The sequence below is a fragment of the Centruroides vittatus genome, unplaced genomic scaffold, assembly GCF_030686945.1.
Source record: "Centruroides vittatus isolate TY-2023 unplaced genomic scaffold, ASM3068694v2 contig_862, whole genome shotgun sequence".
NCBI classification, from domain to species: domain Eukaryota; kingdom Metazoa; phylum Arthropoda; class Arachnida; order Scorpiones; family Buthidae; genus Centruroides; species Centruroides vittatus.
This window is the reverse complement of record NW_027122562.1, coordinates 1,014,917-1,034,477: the sequence shown is the minus strand read 5'-3', so window position 1 is coordinate 1,034,477 and position 19,561 is coordinate 1,014,917. Positions and strand designations below refer to the sequence as shown.

Below are 19,561 nucleotides of genomic sequence, written 5' to 3'. Positions count from 1 at the left end.
CGCCCTGAAATAACTTTGCCTATATAGGCATTCGTCCACTACTATATACTGTGGCATCTTACTCCTTATGCCGTTACCATCAGGAGTTCTCATTAAATCCCGTTTAATAGGTCCAAAAAATTCGTCTCTGTCTTGCGACAAACGTATATCGTACCTATCAGGGATAACAAATTTCGTGGCCCCTACCTCAACGTGATATACCCCATTAACGTTCCTTGACAAAAAGTCCGCCACATTATTATTCACGCCCTTAACGTGCTGCACCTCGATGTCATAATCCATGAGCTCCATCACCCATCTGATTAAGCGATTGCTTCCGTTTTTGATGTTACTAAGAAAGACCAACGGCTTGTGATCGGAGAGAATTATTGTCCTTTGCCCCAAGATTAAAAACTTAAAATGCCTCAGGGCCATGATTATGGCCAAACACTCCTTTTCTATGGTCGAGTAATTAAGTTCAGCCCCCTGAAACCTCTTACTGAAGTAGCCGATCGGTACTAAGCCCCCTTCTCTGCGTTGCTCTAGCACTGCAGCAGCCGCTATCTTAGAAGCATCGGTGTGTAAGAAAAAGGGTTCATTAAAATTAGGGTGTGCTAATAATGGCGGTGTGGCGATGGCTTCCTTCAACTTTTCGAACCCTTGCTGGCACTCCAGACCCCACACAAATTTTTTTCCCTTCTTTGTTAACTCGGTAAGCGGTGCGGCCAGGTCAGCAAAGGACGGTATAAAATTTCGAAAAAACCCTACCGCGCCAAGGAAACTGCGGACACCTTTCACGCTCTGGGGCGCCCTCACCATTCTTATGGATTCGATGTTACTCGGGTCCGGACGTACTCCCTCCCTACTAATTATGTGCCCTAGATAACTAACTTCTTCCGCTAATATCTGGCATTTTTTTGGGTTAAGTTTAAGGCCTTCGCTATTCAGGGTGCTGATGACGCGATCGAACAAATCAAGGTGGTCCTCTAATGTTTGGGAAAACAAAACGATGTCGTCTTGAAAGACGAAGCAAGAGTTCCCTACGAACTTAGCCAAGATTTTCGTCATGACATATTGAAAAAATCTCCCACTGTTCTTACCCCCTTGAGGCATCCGGCAAAGTTGGTATTTGCCCCAAGGTGTGGAGAACGCGAAAACATGCCTTACCCTGGGATCCAAGGGGATCTGAAAATAACCCGCCTTAAGGTCTAGAACCGAAAAATATTTATTCCCATTAAGCTGAGACAATATGTCATCGATCCTAGCCATCGGAAAAACCTGCGTTTTCGTTATTTCGTTTACCTTCCTCAGATCCAGAGTGACGCGGAGCTCGCCAGAGTCCTTCGGAACGACGTGTATCGGGGAGTTCCACTCTGACGTGCTCTCCTCGCAAATTCCCGCCTTCAGGAGATCATTAATTTGTCTTTTGAGGGCAGGCAAGTAGCTGTATGGGATACGGTATTGCTTAACTTTTATCGGACACTCAGACGTCAATTCAAGGGAGTGCACGTGATCTTTGGTCCCCGATAACTCTGAAACTTCGTTAGCCACAGCGTTTGGATACCTTTTTAACACATCAATCACCCTTTCCTTAACCTTCTCCTCAAGGTGATCCAACTTCCATAACTCCGTCTTATCACCTAGCTCAGTGTTTATATTAATGGAGAAATCCCCACTTCCCCTCAGGTTCGTACTATTCACAACTACTCTGATGCCAGTCAGCAGCTCTGGGTGTTGGCAAATAACATCCATGCCGAAAATTAAGTCATAGTCCGTCCCCTTTGGAAAACTCAAACTAGGAGCCTTAACACATACCCTACACCCGTTCTCGAATCTACAATCGATAATTACAGCCTCATCACTTCTCAGGAGAGCACCTGACATTCCGCTTATACAGGAATCATTAAACACAACCCAGTTTCTATTCTGTTTTCTTATATTTTCAGCTAGCTCGTCTCTAATAACGGTCCTTTCCGCGCCCGTGTCGACTAGGCAAGTAACCATGGTACCTAATATTAGACCTTCGATTGTCGGTAACCCGCGTCTGGATAATTGGATCCTCGTGGTCAGTTCCAATCTCACGCTCTGGCCATCTGTCTGACCTCCCAAATGGCCCTCCATTAGTTTAAATGCCTACGCTTATTGCACTGTCTAGCCAGGTGCCCCTTCTCCCCGCAAGCATAGCATCTTCTCTCATTGCTCCACTTTCTATCGGGATTCCCATTTCCCTTCATACATTCTGTTAACGATGCGACCGACTCCGTCAATGCCCGTATTTGACCCTCGAGCTCTGCAATACGGCTGTTCACGCCATCCTCTTTCTCAGAGGACGAAACCTTATGTTCTGAATTCGTGCACACCTCGCTCATTATTTTCCCTTTTCCGCAAGCCGCCTCAATCTCCTCCTCTTCCTCTGCCCTACATATCGCTTGGTCCAAGGTGTCCGGATGTTTTTGCATTACCTGCCTCCGGATGTCAGTGGCCAAACCTCTCAAAAAACACTCTTTCACAGCGTTATCCCGGAGCGTGGCCAAGTTGCTGTTATGAGCCACGGCGCGCGAGAACAAAGACCTTATGCGGATTCCGTACTCACAGACTTTCTCTCCTCTCTTTTGGGCTATTTTTAGGACTTGACTGAAAGGATCTTGTTCTTTGTCCCTCCGATCGAAGCATTTAATGAGACCCCTCTTTATTTCGTCGTAACTCGTGATGCCTTGGTCCCTTAGGTCAAAAAACACCGACAGCGGTTCACCCTTAAGCCTGGCCTGAACCACGGTTACTTTGACTTGCTCCTCCCAACCTGCGAGAGACGCCACGTTTTCCACCGTTTGAAAGAAGCGACATATATCCAAAACATCGCCTGGCGAATTCGTAAAGCATGGGATCATCCCCATGAACCCGGTAACAATAGGGACATTACTGATCCCCTCCATTGCCAATCCGGATGATACTACAGTATGGCTTTCCATAAGGAAAAGAAAAAATTTTCAAACCCGAAGATGTGCAGCGCAGCGACGAATACGTTACACAAATAGTAGGGCCTGGAATGTGCGACGGACTGAACGAAAATGAAATGAGGGGATGTACGCTAAACCGACTATTCACTATCCTGTCGCGGACGCCAATGTAGTCTCCGCAAGCACGTGGTTTGCGGGTATGAAAGGAAGTGGAAATGAATAGTCGGTAGAAGCGTATAGATAAACAAACAAAGGTTTATTAATTACACACACAAAAAGGGGGAAATGATCGCCTGATTTAAACAGGCAAACAGCGTTCTTAACAAAATTAAGGATGACAATAACACTAGGATTACAACAGTAATTAATCGCGAGACTAAAACTAATACGCGATTAAACCTTAAAAAAACTATACAAACATTTACAAGATGGTAGATACCGTCGCCGTATTTCGTGGGACACGTAGTTACGAAATGAGATTCTTCTCGCTGGTTCTTGTCCTTTTTTTTTTCTTCCTGATCGGCTGCTCTGCTTCGAATCCTTTCTCTCGTATCTTCACCGCTCCAGATCCCCGATCCACGAAACAGAAGAATGAAAAATGCCTCGACACGTGGAAGTCATCCCTTTATATCTCCCACCATCCGGGAGCTTTTTCTTTTCCTCCCACGTGACCCTCCAAATAGCCAATCAAAAACCACGGCACAGCAATGACGACAACAGACGGTACGGTACACAACAAAATGGCCGTGCGTTACATCTAAAACCCGATACAACAACATATACGCGACGCGACATAAACGAAAAAACAAACATATAAATAGAACAATCGAACAAAAAAAAAATACATAAATATATACATATAATTAATAGCGGCGAAGCGCTACAAGAGCTTTGTCAGAATCAGAAAGACTATTGTAAACTAGGGAAATAACAATTGTGTTTGGTTGTCAAAAACTTAGACAATATCTCTATGACAAACATTTCTTAATAAGCCAGAATTATTACATCATCATCAAAAAGCCTCTAAATGCGATTCCTGTGAGATTATCAAGAATGATACTGAAATTCAAGATTGACTTAACCGTCATCCATAAATTTGGCAAGGAAACTGTACATTGCTCCTGGGAGTGTGTTAGCTAATCTTCCAACAGACGAGAAGAAAGTTCACCACCTTATGAAGAAAGTAAATTTGAAACCTTAAAAAACAGCTACATACAGAAACTAAGATTTAAACATGCTTAAAACAAACTTACATGATTAGCTCAGGTATGAAACAGGATTATCATCTAATTTACAAGCATTCAGACCCTTTCAGGTTGAACTGTCTGAAATAGGATAACTAGGGATAATGACACTGGGTTCTTTAGGAGAACCCAGTGTCATTATCCCTATAACACAAAGCAGAAATAGTTGAAAGACTATACGCCAGCAAACCAGGAGTAATAAACTGTAGACTGGTCCTGGAACAATGTTTTTTGTCAGGCACAAACACAAGATAGAAAACTGTCCAACATGCCTGAAATGTACTCTCTCAAACTAAAAAGAACCCGTTATATTCCACAAATATCCTTGTACTTTGGTATAAGACAATAGCCGATATCCATCAACTTATCTTCTACAGATTCCCCATGTCATATACAACACAAAATTCCCATTGTTCTTACAGCTACAGATTCTCTGTAATGCTCGTGACACAAGCTGAGAAGTTTCTAAAATTACCACTAGGGTCCAGTCAATGACAAGCATGCATTGTTTCAATGCTTGTAGTGTAGATAAAAAAAAGCTATCAACATTTTTTAGAGCACCTATTCATTTGAAAAGTGACAAACTATGTCTCTTCTACATAAGTATTTATTTTTATTACTAAATAAATTATATGAATACAATAACAAACAATATATTTCAAATGCTTTAAATTAAATGTTAAATTTCTTTCAAAGTTGATTAAGACGTGTCTATGTTGGAAACATCGTTTTTTGTGTGTTGTATATGACACACTAGAACCTAATCTGTATAAATGTACTGTTTTTCCTTAAGAAAAGTGAGTATTTTACTCAAACTATTTCTTCTGTTTTTTTTTTCCAAACAGAATTTGATATATGTGATTCCTGACTACTAAAAATAGGTTTTAGGTTAATATTACTTATGTTACATTTCAGTTTTGGAGTTGGAGGAAAAATACGAGAGGCTTGAGAAGAAATTTAATGGAAACCTTTTTGATCTTAAATATGAAACAAGTGACGACGATGATGAGATTTTTATACCAACTGAAGAAACAAGTGATTCTTCAGATGAAGATTCTGAGAATTCTGTTGTAAAATGGTGATTCTGGTAAGGAATGTGCATCAAAATGTGACAGCACACACGTGTTTGAGCCATTGCCTCCTGCACCACCTTTAGAAGATATTCCATGACAAGCCAGAGATGCATTCCTATGGATTCATAGGAATATTTTGTAAAATACATTCCAGTCAGTATATTTGAGACCATTTTGATAGCCACAAATCGGTCATCTCTTACACAAATGGAAAAGTCTATCTCATGGGGGGGTCGTATTTAGAAAGATTTTTTGGAGCATCTCTGGCAATGTCATACTTGGGCTTTCCCAGAAAAGAAATGTACTGGTCAGCAAGTACTAAAGTGCAGCAAATTGCAGACATGTCTAAAAGTCATTCCTTCTTCATCCAAAGCAATGTGAAGCTAACAGTCAATGTGCTATCTTAAATACGCTCAATAGACAAATTTTGGAAGATTCATCTCTTTCTTGAAGTTGTGAGACACAGTTCTGTACAGAATGAAAGAACAAAGAGTGATGAGCATCTACTAGACAGTTCATTTGTGGAAAGCCAAACCCATGTGGTATAAAAATTTTTCTTTGTACTTCTCCTGATGGATTGCCATTGGATTTCTTTTTATATCAGGGAAAAGGTGACAGTTATTGAAAGGTGCAATTCCCTCGATATAGGAAGCAAAGTAGTAATGCACTTGGCACAATTACTGCCACCAGGCTGTATCATATTTACATGGATAGGTATTTTTCAGGTATAGAAGTACTTAATTGTCTCCATGTAGATTCACAGTATTAGGGGATTGGAACAGTAAAAATGTGCCTAATTCCAAAAGTGGATTACAGTCTGACTCAACTCAAAAACAAGGGTCGTGGATCATCTGATCAGTCCATATGAAGAGGTGGCCAAATATCCATTGTAAAATGGTATGATAGTAAACCTGCCACTTTAGTATTTTGTCATTCGATCCTACTGATCTTTAGAACTAAGCAGACAAACACTAACAGTAACAAAAAAACTTTATTAAAAAGGTGAGAACTGTCACCAACATCCTCGGCCAACATCCAGGCAAAAACCCGAGAACTTTCGCGCCTCTTTTTCACGTTGCCAGCCAACTTCGTTGGCAAGTGTTGCCAGGCAGTGTTCGGGATCTCTGGCGCTGGCGGCCACAGTATCTTCTGTTGAAGGCAAGATGCCTACAGAATGCTGTTGATGATCAAAAAAAGAAAAAAATATGTGAATATAACCCAACCACTCATTGTGGATATGTATAATCAGAACATGGAAGAAGTTGACTTTCTGGACAGAATCATTGCCTTGTACAGACAATTCCAAAATGAGGAAATGGACTGTAAGAGTTATTCTTTATTTTTTTACTTTTCCTGTGCTGCAGTATGGATGGAATATAGGAGAGACTGCCAAGCACTAAACAAAGCAAAAAAAAAAAAAAAAAAAAAAACCACTCTGGACTATTTGCAGTTCAAAATTACAGTCTCTGAATGGCTGATCCATTCTCATACTTCAGATGATGATCCAGACTTTGATGAATCAGAGGAAAACCCTCCACCATCAAGGGGTGGGCCATTACACAACATTCAAGCCAGCAAAAAGAAAGAAGAGAGCACTGCACATGCCTGAAATTGCAAGTTATGACAAGAACCATCACTGCAGAATGCCTGAGTGCAACAGCATTAGGGCCAGAGTGTACGGCACTGTTTGTAAAGTGCATTTATGTTTAGTTATAAAAAGGAATTGCTTCAAAGCATATCATGAAATGTAATTTTGTATCCTTTTTAATGCTTTGAAGAAATTCTTGTTTGAAATTTTTTTAATAATTGTAATTTATGTAATTTTAAATAATTGGAACATTAAAACTTTTTAATGTAAAAAAGTTTTAATGTTCCAAAGTAAATTATTGTATTATATTAACGGAGTTTGGAAAATATACTGCCAGATTATTAATAGTTCAATGCACACTTAGAGATTCAGTCTGCCATATATGATACATCCAATTTTGAGAAGACAAACTGCATTACTTTTTCAAACAGTTGATTTTCACACAGCAGAATATCAAAAGTTTATACTAAAGTAGGAATTTCGAACAATAAACTCTCTCTCCTTATCCTCTTCAGGTTGACTATGAATTTCACTATTTAGTGGTTGTTGACAATTACTCAAAATTCATTACTATCAGAGTTTAGAGGTATGCAGTTATACTACTATTTTGTGCTAAAATAAATTAAATTTAGAATTTTCTGGAAGAAAAGAATTGGCCCAAAGTGGGACTCAAACCTGTGACCTTCTTGTCTAGAGGATGAAAACATAACTGCCCCTATAATTAAATACTAAATAATTTGTATAATCTGTAAGATTAAAGAGTGTATCAGTGATGATCTAAGACCCAAGACCCATTTTTGCTAATGACATGTCAAACTGAATATTGCAGATCAATAAACTGGTAACAGAAAATCTAGGAGGAAGATGAGAACTCTAGATTACAGGATGTTTCAGAATGTGCAAAGAAGAACTAGTAAATCAAGGAGAAAAGTAAACCTGCCACTTTGTTATAGAAATAACTTGTAACCTGAGGGGAGATGCCACAGATTACTGGTAACAGTTGTAATACAGGCAATCATTGACAAAATGCAGATTGTTTATTTGAAATTTCTCAATAAGTATAATAATTTCCCTTTAAATTTCTATCTGAGACTATAAAATTTTTAATAGGTTTTAGTTTATTTTTAATAGAAATGCTTATGTATTTATATTAATCACACACTAATATAAATTCTGTTTAATCTTAAGTTGTTATAGATAAATCACTATACTGAATTATTCAAGTTTAAAATTCAGAAATTTCTTTTTATTGTATGATGTGAATCAGTGTATAGTGATCCTCAAAATACTTCTTGATTATGATTTCATTAGCATAAATATGAAACTGCAAAGTATTCTTAGAAAATGAATGTTTCTACATGATTTGACTATGTCTGTAGGAGGACTTTTAATGCATTTTTGTGATATTGAACTTAATTAAAAAATGAGAAAAATACTGTTTTAAAACAGGCTTTGCATTATATATTTATCACCAAAAATTACACAGAATTGCTAGCACTTTCTGAAATATTGACTATCTTCCTAATGTGGATATTTATATGAAATTTACTGAAATGATGACAAAAGAAATTTATCTGAGAAGACTGATGTTGCATGAGTAAAAAATTCTTAATATTGTTGGAAAATAAAATATTAGAATGCAATGTGCAAAATCCTAATGATGTGAAATGATTAATATGACTATAGAACTAAAATAACTATTTTTGATCTATTCATTTCAAACTATTATTGGATTGGTTTTATTCTTATGGCTAAGATAGACTACATGTATATGATTTATCTTTGGATAAATTGTATAAATGTAATTTATTATTCTCCAATTAGATTGTCTTTACAATTTTTAAGACAATTAATTGGAGGCTATTATAATTCAAAACTAATTTTTGCATATTAAAAAACTGGAGCAATACAGTGGACCCCCGATATAACGCGCATGTCGGGCGGGAAACAACACTCGCGTTATAAGGTGAGCCACTTTATACCGAGCGGCACGGTGTAATGCAGTTCACCTCTTTATTTTAACAATATTGTCAAGCTTTTCTTTCACTCATCATGCATACAATAATTAAACCACTATTCAAAATACATTCAGGAACTCAATACATACACAATTACTCAATACGCAGCAACAATAAAATGCGCTACTCACTAACACTGCACGGACCTGTATAAACGTGTTTGATTTTATCACGTCGCAAACATTGCCCACGCTATGACAGAGTGCGCGGTGTAGTGAGCAGCGCTATGAGGGTCCACTGTATTTCAAAAATATGCAAACCTAAGTCACACTTAAACTTATTTTATTAATTATTAATTTATAACTTTCAGATGATTGATTTTGAATGGAAATATTAAATTTACGATGGTAAAGATCTCATTTTAATCATCTTTTAATTTGTTTAGATGTATTAAATAGTAAAGGCAGAAATCATATGTAATGAAATATAGATGCCTGTTCTCTATACACTTATAAACCCTTTCATCAATCTGGACTAAATTTTTCATAATTACTTTCTAGGACCCTGTAGAAAATATAGGTTACTTCATTCATACCTTGATTTCATTCCCTTATTAACTCCTAAACCTGTTATAGTGAATCTGTGATTTTCAATGCAGATACCTTGAAATCATTGTGTATGTTTATATCTGTAAAGAAGAATGTTTGTTTGCTATGCACTCCTAGGCTATTTGACCAATTGCTACGAAACTCAGCAATAAGGTCAACGTACTACCAACTTAGATAATGTCATATATACCACTCCAAAATACTTATTGAATTTCTATATTAATTTTTGTCTATATTGGATTAGATGGATTTACATGTGAATCAGTGTGTATGACCAAAAAAACCTATTGACAAAAAAAAATCTTAAAAATTATAAGCTAAATATAATTCATACAAAAAAGGATAACATAATATTTGTTTTTTTCCACTTAATTACCGTGACAATGATATAGTACAAAATAGATGTGCTATATTATTACTTTAATGAGTAGTGCCTACATGGAATCAAAACTGTTACATTGGTAGTTGATCGTGGGTTCACGTATTGCAATGAGCTGGCCACGTGGCGCTTTCTGGGTTTTTGTCAAGTTAGTAACACCTAAATAGGGTCAATTTCCCATAAAACTCCTCCTGGGAGGCATTATCTGTGGCAGATCGCCCACATGTCATATTGCTGAAAATTACATAAAACATATTTTGTGCTTGCTGACCATTTTCTATCAACCAAGTATCATGATAAGCATGACAACAGTAAGCTGAAATCACCAAACACTATGGTTTCTGTTAATGTTTTTTTTTTTTTTTTCTTTTTAGTCCAGGCAATCTGGGCTTATCTGCTAGTAATTTATAAATAATACTTACTAAAAATCTCATTTTAATGTGAAAGTGAGGTCTTAAGGCTACAAATTATAATCACAGATAAACATTTTCTTCTAATTTTAATTTTCTATTATCAAATAAACAAGATTTTTCATTAAAAACTATATACAAGTGTAAAGATGATTAATCTATATGACAAAAATAAAATTAAAAAATGCTCAAATTTTTAAATGGTTATTTTAAATTAAATATTTAGCCCATGATTTAGAGTTAAGGAATTTTGAATTCAGTTTTGATCCACCTTTGAAAAAAGGTTCACTATTATGGTCCTAAACCTTTGACTGATCTGCCTGGTCAAAAGGTTTAATAGGAGGGATGAAGTCAAGGAACTCTCCTCCCTTCTGATTATTTGTATTATTTGTGTAGTACACTATTTATAGAAGGTATACTATATAATATACCTTCCATTAATAGTTGGACTATTAATGGAAGATATATAAACAACAACAACTAAGATAAATCCCATTTGTTCTTAATTACTATGAAATGCAATACTTACTTACATGTAATCATTACATAGTAAAGTATATAGTTATGCAGGAAACTTGAATTATGTCTATGTTTTGCTTGGGCAGTGCCAATATCCACTAGTAAGTATATAAATAGAAAATATTTATCATATTTAAACAGTAGCAGTAGCACAAAGGGGATGAAGACCCAGGACTACACATAGGTATTGCCTGGGTGTGAAAGGGGGATAGGAAAGATGAGAAGAGTTGAGGAAGGCAGGAGGTGAAGAAAAAGTAAGATAGGATAGATGGTGAAGTAGGAAGACTCGTGAGCACCTGCATTTATTAACCAAACAAAAGATATGTATTCATTGTATATATTTTGTATATTAAGTTACAAGTTGAAAAATGACAACAAGGGAAAAACTAAGTAAAGCATAATGGGTGCATTAATACAGTAGTAAACATACAAGTAAAAGCACCAATAACAGTAGGACAAACTAGTTAAAAGGTGCGCTGGTAGTGCGGATGAATTTTTCTAGGGCTGCAAAAATATCCAGATCTTCCACGAGAGCTTGTGGTGGACAGGGCCAATTTAAGCCCTTTTTTAGCGTTACTCTTTCCAGATTAATCCGATGATTGTCGTGTTTGGTGCAGTCAAAGATCAAGTGAGTGGCATTCTGTATATAGATGTCATCACAGTCACAATAGGGATGTTCCCTAAGTCCAAATCGATGTAGGTATTGCCGGAAATTTCCATGATCTGTCAGGAGCTGTGTGTTATGAAAGTTGGCGCAGAAGTTCTTGTTTTGAAGTCTGGACGAGATGTTTGGAAAGTATTGGTAGGTCGCTCTTCCAGAGTCTCCGTCTTCCCACTTGCGTTGCCACAAACTGGATGGTGGTACTGTGAATTGTGGTTTTAATAGAGGTGTCTGAGACTCCCCAGTAGGTGGGGGTGGCAGAGGAAGCAGCAGCTTGCTTTGCGAGGGAGTCCACTAAAGAGTTCCCTTCCACCCCTGTATGGCCCCTGATCCATGAGAAGGCCATGCTGTTTTGTGAGCAGAGAATTTCTTCCCGAATAAGGAGAGAGAGAGAGCCAAGATTGTTGACTATTCTCCTGATAGCGACTTGGCTATCAGAACAGATCCTAATGTGTCGATTCCTGATCTTAGAGTTGTTAACATATTTAAACAACAAACAAAAAATTAAGAAAAATATTTTATTTCTGAATAGATAAATTTGAATTTACAATTTTAAATTTATTTTATTGGACAACAAGTTTATTGCAATATTTAGGATATAAATTTTTAAGGCAGAGTGTTTTGAAAATAGCAGCACTGAAAAAATACTTTTTCCCCCATTCATTAAGTTACTCTGATATAATTTAATCTAAAAAAATATCACATTTTAAAGTTTTCTATCATTTTTGGTTCAAACTACCATGAACCAGATTTTCAAGTTGATTGTCTTTAGATAAATTTTGATCTTAAAATAAATTTTAAAACATTCAAAAATATAAAAATTTCAATATAATAAAATTATATCTAATGAGTATAATATGAAGAAATTAACTATAAAAAAAGTAAAACCACATAGATAAAAAAAATATATATATAAAAATAAGATAAATGTTTTGTTTTCAACACAATTCAATAATTTTTTATATAAACAAAAAAGTTATGAATTTAAAGTTTCCATGCACTCTTCATCATCTCTACAAAATCTTCATCAGTATCAATTGATGAGCTTACTCCAGCATAATAATTCAAAAATTCTTCTTTTGTCACCTAAACAAAAATAATATAATTAATGATTCCAATTTATGAAATATGTTTAATTTAAAAGAAAGAAAATTTATTTACACAGATTTAGTTCATTAGTTTACAAATTACTAAAATATTCATTTTTATATTCATTTTTTTGAGATAATTAATTATTTTAAATTATGTACATATTTGGATTATTTTGAAGCAAATGTAAAATTATATATTAATATAATGCTCAATGAATAAATTAGTTTTGAATCAGCATTTGTTTTAGACCGAGTCTTAAATAAGGAAGCATATCACATTCAAAAACAAAACCTACATTTCTCTGATAATATGACAAATGTTTTAAATACTACAACCAAGCATACTTTGTTTAGATTTTAGTCTCCCTGGGTGTTTTTAACAAAGTTTATATATTAGATATGTATTTTCTCTATTTATATTGTAAAATTTCTTATTTTAATCTTTATTTTATGGCTTCCTTTTTAGAAAATTATTAAAATGTAGATATTTTAATAAAAAATTAGAATATTTTCATTTAAAAAAATTCATTACATTTTTTGAATTAAACAGCTCATTTTTCTGAGATAATCATAAGAAATGAGTTTCTAAAATAATTCAAATCCATCTGTATAAGAATCTGATAACTGATGGCTAAGGTGAGCAACTCTCTAGGAATTTTCCGTGGGTGGTCTGTCCTGGTATGTAGGGATGTTTCTCACTATCTGGCTAGCTAAACCTGGCCAAACCCACAATGAGTATAGAAGAACAGTAAAGGAAGAAAAGGCCATCAGGGCAATGAGAGCCTTTCCTTCCATAACCAAAGGTAGGGAAAAAAAGTTCTCTTTTAAGATAGTTTTAGATTAACCAACTTACCTAATGTTTCAAATAGTATTTTTCATCTAATAAAACAGCTCCATTTGTATACATTAAATATAAAATAATTGATAGTTTCAAATATTGAATGCAAAAATGCTGTCATCAATCTTTAACAATGATTACAACAAATTTATTATCATGGAATATTAATTTTGATCATAAAATAAATTTATAACAAAGGGAAAAAATGATAATTGGTCAAAAAATGACTTCCCCAGTTTTTTACTCTTTTGGACTTAGGAAGCCTTGAAATTTCAAGAAGTGCAAAAATATTTGGGGTTTTTTCTGTATGCACCGCAGATGTTAGAACCAGGGCCGGCCATCGGGGGGTGCGGCGGATGCTACGCACCGGGGCCCCGCGATTGAGGGGGCCCCAACATTATCAAGAATGCAGTATTTTTAGTAATTTTTCTGAAGTAATTAATGTATTAGCAAGAACAAAATCACGCTTTAAATAAACATGCATTAATATATGTTCGTGTTTGTAAATTTTTTTATTTTAGAAAAACATTTGGGCCCAAATAGTTTCTTGCACCCGGGCCCCTTTATCGAGAAGGCCGGCCCTGGTTAGAACGTGTAAAGGGGCACAATTTAGTTCAAATGTAAAATTTTGGGGATCATTTTTGACTGATTGTTTCACTTTCCCTTTGTTATATATAACAGCCGGGAATGTAAAAATTATTGAATACATATTTATATATTGACTGTCATTACTTAGGAGTCTTTTAGTTTAGAATGTAGAAACTTTTGTATTCCAATCTTTATTAGAACTTTTTATTGAGGTCACATAATGACATCAGAATTCCCAGGCCCAGTTTGGGCCCTGAGGTCCCAGTTGGTTTAAAAATCTACCAATTCTGACCAGGGGCAGAATTGGTAGATTTTTAACCAACTCCACAGCCCTGGTATCATCTTATATATATATATATATATATATATATAAAGTTATTCAGAATTGCTGTATTTTATTGCTTTTAATTTTAACAAAAATATCCAAAAATATTTAGTTACAAAAATAATTCAACTTTCAAAGTATTTTAAAAATAGTTTTAGCTGATTTATGTGTTTCAGATAATCAATAAAACATTTTATTTTAACAGAACACCTTTGAAGTAATATTGATTCTTGCAGTTGATCAATAATGCTTTACATTTAATCAATCAAGTGGATGGACATAAATACATTTTTCATTTCATACCATGTTTAATGTAAAAACTGGAAATAGTCCAAAAACTAAATTCTGAAGTCAAAATTTTTTTTATTTCTTTGAATTTATATTAGAAAACCATTTAAGCCATAAATTATCCTGAAAAGGTCTATTGTTAAAAGTTTAAAATGATGATAAAATATTTTCAGCCGGGCTAAATTTCTGACAATGTCATTTCTTTCTAGAAAAATTACTTCTCTTTTATATTTCCAGATTTCTTTTTTAAAAATATGTACAGCTAAAGTTTAAAATTAAATAATTGCTGTATTTTAAAAAAATTACAAACCTTTCCATCTGGATCACTTGGGGCATCAAAAGTTTGTAAGAACATTTCAAATATTTCATCTTCACTCATTTCGGTGTTAATAAATTTAGGATGACGTGTTACATCGTAGGTATTTTTTAGATCTTGAATTGTTATGATACCGTCACCGGTTTTATCCATTTTTTGAAAAGCTTGTCCAATTACATTCAGACGGGTCTGTGACATTGGAGGCTAAAATATATAATGATTGAAATTATTAAAATAAAATAGCAATTTATATTATTAATTCATTTGCCACCAGTATAATATGTCCTGTTAATAAAATAAGTCCTTGTAGACATTTTACATACTAAGCAATTTTTGATTTTGAATTTTTAATGAATATAAAGCAATTTGTGTGTTTATTTTTATTAAAAAGGTAATAAATATTTACAGATAATAACTATGTAACAATAAAGAAAAAACTTACTCTTATTGCTCTTAGAAATTCATCAAAATGAATAGTACCACTTTCATCTCTATCAATCTCTTGAAAGATTTCAGTAATTTCTTCTGGACTTAATTCTAGTCCATATTCTTGTAATCCTTCTTTAAATTCAGTTAAGTCGAGTTTTCTGTCACGATTATCGTCTAATATGCGAAAAGCTCTATGAAAACATTCAAATTAATAATCAAAATTGAAAAACACAAGTGGAAGAAGATCCAGTTATAAAGGTGTTATGTTACAAAATCAAAGTTTTCAATGAATTGATGTTCACGTTTTTATACTTTGATGTAAATATATTCATAAAGTAGTGTGTTGTAGAAAGTATTAGTATTGTTAATTTCCGAGATCTTTGTCGATGTCATATGAAACATGCATGCGTTACACCTTCATCCATGCAGGACAATTGGGTTTTGAGAAATTGTAACGTAACACCTTCATCCACTTGTGTCTTCAATTATGATAGCATTTACCTTCCTAATCCTTTAATTCCATGAGCTCCACGTTTTAAGCACTGGGCACGAAGTTTTTCAATTAGAGCAGACATGATTCACACTAAATTAAAATTTCATAAATTAAGATTAAAAAAGTTCTCATTATTTAAACATATTTAAAAGAATTTATTAAATATAGTAAACAAGTAAAATTGGTAATATTATAAAAGTTCCTCAAGCATACAATTCAACCAAAATATTACATTTAGAGAGAACTTTTTTCCAAGTTTTTGTTATCCTAATAAAACGTTTTGACTGAATTTAAGGTGACCAACCATCCTTTTGTAAGCTCTGTCCTCCCTCGACACCCGACTGTGAAAATAAGTCGCGAAATAAACCATCTTGACAACATGCTTTAACATTAAGTCATGGAAAGTTTCACTGACTCAACAACCCATAAGTAAAAAAAAAAAAGTCAACATATTCACGCTAGTCAATATAAACCTGTGTGATGATATCGCTTATTCGGTATAGCGTTCAAGTTGCGTTGCTCGAGTGCGAGCATATTACAATTCAATAATCCGATACTGTTTTATAAAACAGTTAAGAAGGGTGACACCACGATATCCGCCCTGGGTGTCACCCATGCTAGCTACGCCACTGCGCATGCAATAGAGATTATTATAGTGTATTATTATTGCAATGAATAAAATGTTTCTTTTATTTACAATATTTTTTCCTTCAATTTATGTGTCCTCCTTTTCATTATAAAAAAGTTGGTTACCTTACTGAATTATTCAGATTTAATCTTTGCTAGGCACCATTGGCACAATGCTAACAGAGTCTAGCAAAGACTGTACATAATCCCTGAATATAAAAGAAAAATGAGGAGGAGGGAAAAAAACCACAATTTTTAGAAAAAATCTTTTACGGGATATCTTAAGACACTTTCTATAACTGCCAAAGATTTCATAAAAAAAATAACGAGAATTAAAAAAAACACAGAATAAGTTAAAATTGTTTAAAAATTAATGTTTTCCTTGTTACAAGGAGGAGTAAAAATATTCACGTGGCCCAAAGTAAACTGTCAACACAAAATTACTGTATTTGTTGAAATATACAGTATTTAGGGTACAGGATTAATGCTGCATGATACAATATCAAAATTAAATTGTTATCTAAATATACAGGTGATAACATTCTTTCTAGCAAGCAATTGAGAGGAACTCTTAAGACTAGTTTATGGGTGTGTCTGGCCAGCCCAGAAGGGACATCAGGAAAATTTTGAAGCAGAACATCTAGAGTCGCTTCTGGACTGGTGATTTCCCTTTGTTTTTTTGCTCATTATAAAAGCCAGTTTATAGTCGGACGTCCATCCAATTATAATTATACAACAACATACCGACGGCGTTCCGAAGAGAAAATCTTACCAATTTACATGACAATTAAGAATGTTTTTAAATTTGAAATTTTATACATAATAACTTTAATTATACGCCTTTCATTTTAATTACTTAAATTTTAACTCGCATGCTTAATTTAAGTAATGTGAAAGAAATACAATTATTAGCAACAACCATGTTATTAATGCACACAATTTATTACACGTCAACCCTTAACAGGTTGATTACTCACAGACACTATTGGGGACATACCAAACATTGTTATTCATAATGAGAAACAGACCATTGAAAAGTTTTTCTTCCGGCATTATTCACCAGACATTACTACATCTACCTACTCGCGTGAGTCATAGTTACACTTGTTTTAAAAAACTGAAGTTAAAACGTATAGTTTAACAAATTTCTTGGCTTCATTTACTAAATCAAATTTACATATTATTAAAAGTAATTAATATCGTCATCTGACAAGCGGATAAAACTATATTTTAATTTAAAATATTAAATAAATAACGTTTTTACAATTATTAATGTACTATTTCGATATTACCAACGCTAAATTGTTACATAAAATAGTTAAAAACTTCTAATTATACAAAGTGTAAATTAAACTGTGTTATACTTACATTTCTGTTTCTTGCGCTACCGTCTAAAACGCCAACTCGTGTGCTGTCACTTGTCAATTTCCAACAAAACTGCCACACCTCGCTCGACGTCACAGATGATGTCATCGTTTCGTTGAAGTCGTGATGATGTCACGAGTTCGTTGAAATTAAGGTGTGATTGCGCCGATTAACGTACTTCTCGTGTTATATATTTATTTTTGTATCGTTTATTTATTTGTTGAGCTTACGAATAGTTTTCTTTTTTGTAATATTTCGGACTATGATAATGCAAATCTTAGTTGCGTGGGAATTGACACGCAAACTTTTATCTAAATTGCATCAATAATTTCCGTTTTAACGTATTTCGTGACATATTTAAATTTAGAAAATTTTAAGCTTACTTTAAAACGTTTGTTCTGATTAAAATCTGTTTAAATATTAATCAAAATTCGTGGTAGGCCTAAGTCATTTATTAATCCATTGTCAAAAAAGTTCAAAATTTATTGCTCTGTTTAATCATTGATCGCAATTACTTCAGTTGCTCTAAAAATATTTTAAAAGAATTGGCACAATGTTATATACTGATACTCAATTATTTAAATACAGGTTTCTACGTTAAATCTAGGGCCTGAGAGAGGTGAAATGAGACCTGAACCGTTAAAAAAAAAAAGGAAAAAGTATATGATTAAAATTGATAAAACAAATAAACCATTTCCACTTCTTATCAAAAATAAACTTTAATTTATATTACTTTTGTATTATTTTATATAAAATCAGGACCGTCGAGAGCTGGTAAGGGCCTGGAATAGAACAGAACGTCTTCTTTAGTTATCTTTTTTTAAACTAAACTTGTAAAATGTTTATTAATATAAAACATCCAAGAAATTTTATTTTCTGTTAGTAAAAACAATATTGATTTTATAGGAATAGGAGCCATTGCGGGCTCCTAAATTTTCTCCAGTACCAGGAAAAACCCCAGCTTTCCTCCCTCTCGACGGCCCTGTATAGATATAATTATAAAGACTAAATTTTGGCAGCACCCTTATATGGGTCTGTTACAAAATTACGTTATTTCTTCAGTTATAAATGAAATAGACTAATAATAAATTTCATAATGGAGGTCAATAATTTGTGTTCTTAGAAGATAGATCTGATTTCTGATAAAATATATAAGGAGTGGGGTATATATTCTTAGATTTATATGGTATTCATTTTACGTGTTTCTTAAAAAATAAATAAATAAATAATAACTTATCGTCTCAGATTTATATGGAAAAAGTTTACGGTATACATTTTAAATGTTTTCTCGCGCAGATTCGGTTTAATTGCGATTTATTCCACTTTTAATACTAAAGTTTTTGCTAGTAATTTTTTAAAATACTTTTGATATATTTTATTGCTACACACGATGCTAACGTTTATGGCCATAAAACTAACATCTGTTTGGATTTATATGAAGCAATCATGAAGTGAATTCCAATGTTTATATGATATAATAATCGCTATTCAGTTTATCGATTCACAGGAAAGTCTATTTTTAAACTATGAAAACTATTAACGTTAAATATGATTCAATTTTTCTTCGAATTTAGTAATTAGTTCTTCTTTTATAACTTTTTATTTGTTTATTTGAATACGGATTATGTTAAAGTGAAATAATGATAATCGTTTTAGTGCAGGGCCGGCTCTAGGGGCGGACAACCCGGACATTTGTCCGGGGCGGCAAATCTAAAGAGCGGCATTTTGGTTATGAATGTGACAAAATATTTATAAGTTAAATACTTAATTAATCAAAATTTATATTTGTCGATTTTTTCTGTGGCTAAAATTACCATGCAATTTA

At 33.9% G+C, this 19,561-nt stretch overlaps 1 protein-coding gene across 2 annotated transcripts in view; it reads right to left on the bottom strand.

Annotated features, from left to right (window-relative positions):
- Positions 1-12,295: 12,295 nt before the first annotated feature.
- The window catches only part of LOC136982671 (calcyphosin-like protein), a 160,302-nt gene continuing 153,036 nt past the window's right edge, over positions 12,296-19,561 (bottom strand). Inside the window, exons 1-5 of one of the 2 annotated variants that reach the window (XM_067279236.1) lie at positions 17,740-17,879; positions 15,753-15,834; positions 15,265-15,442; positions 14,817-15,026; positions 12,296-12,462 (exon numbers count right to left, since the gene is read on the bottom strand). In XM_067279236.1, the coding sequence (XP_067135337.1) occupies positions 12,361-12,462; positions 14,817-15,026; positions 15,265-15,442; positions 15,753-15,826 (564 nt within the window). In that variant the 5' untranslated portion in view covers positions 15,827-15,834; positions 17,740-17,879 and the 3' untranslated portion in view covers positions 12,296-12,360. Of the gene's footprint in view, positions 12,463-14,816; positions 15,027-15,264; positions 15,443-15,752; positions 15,835-17,739; positions 17,880-19,561 lie in introns of those variants that run through there. The other variant, XM_067279237.1, reaches the window with a different exon arrangement.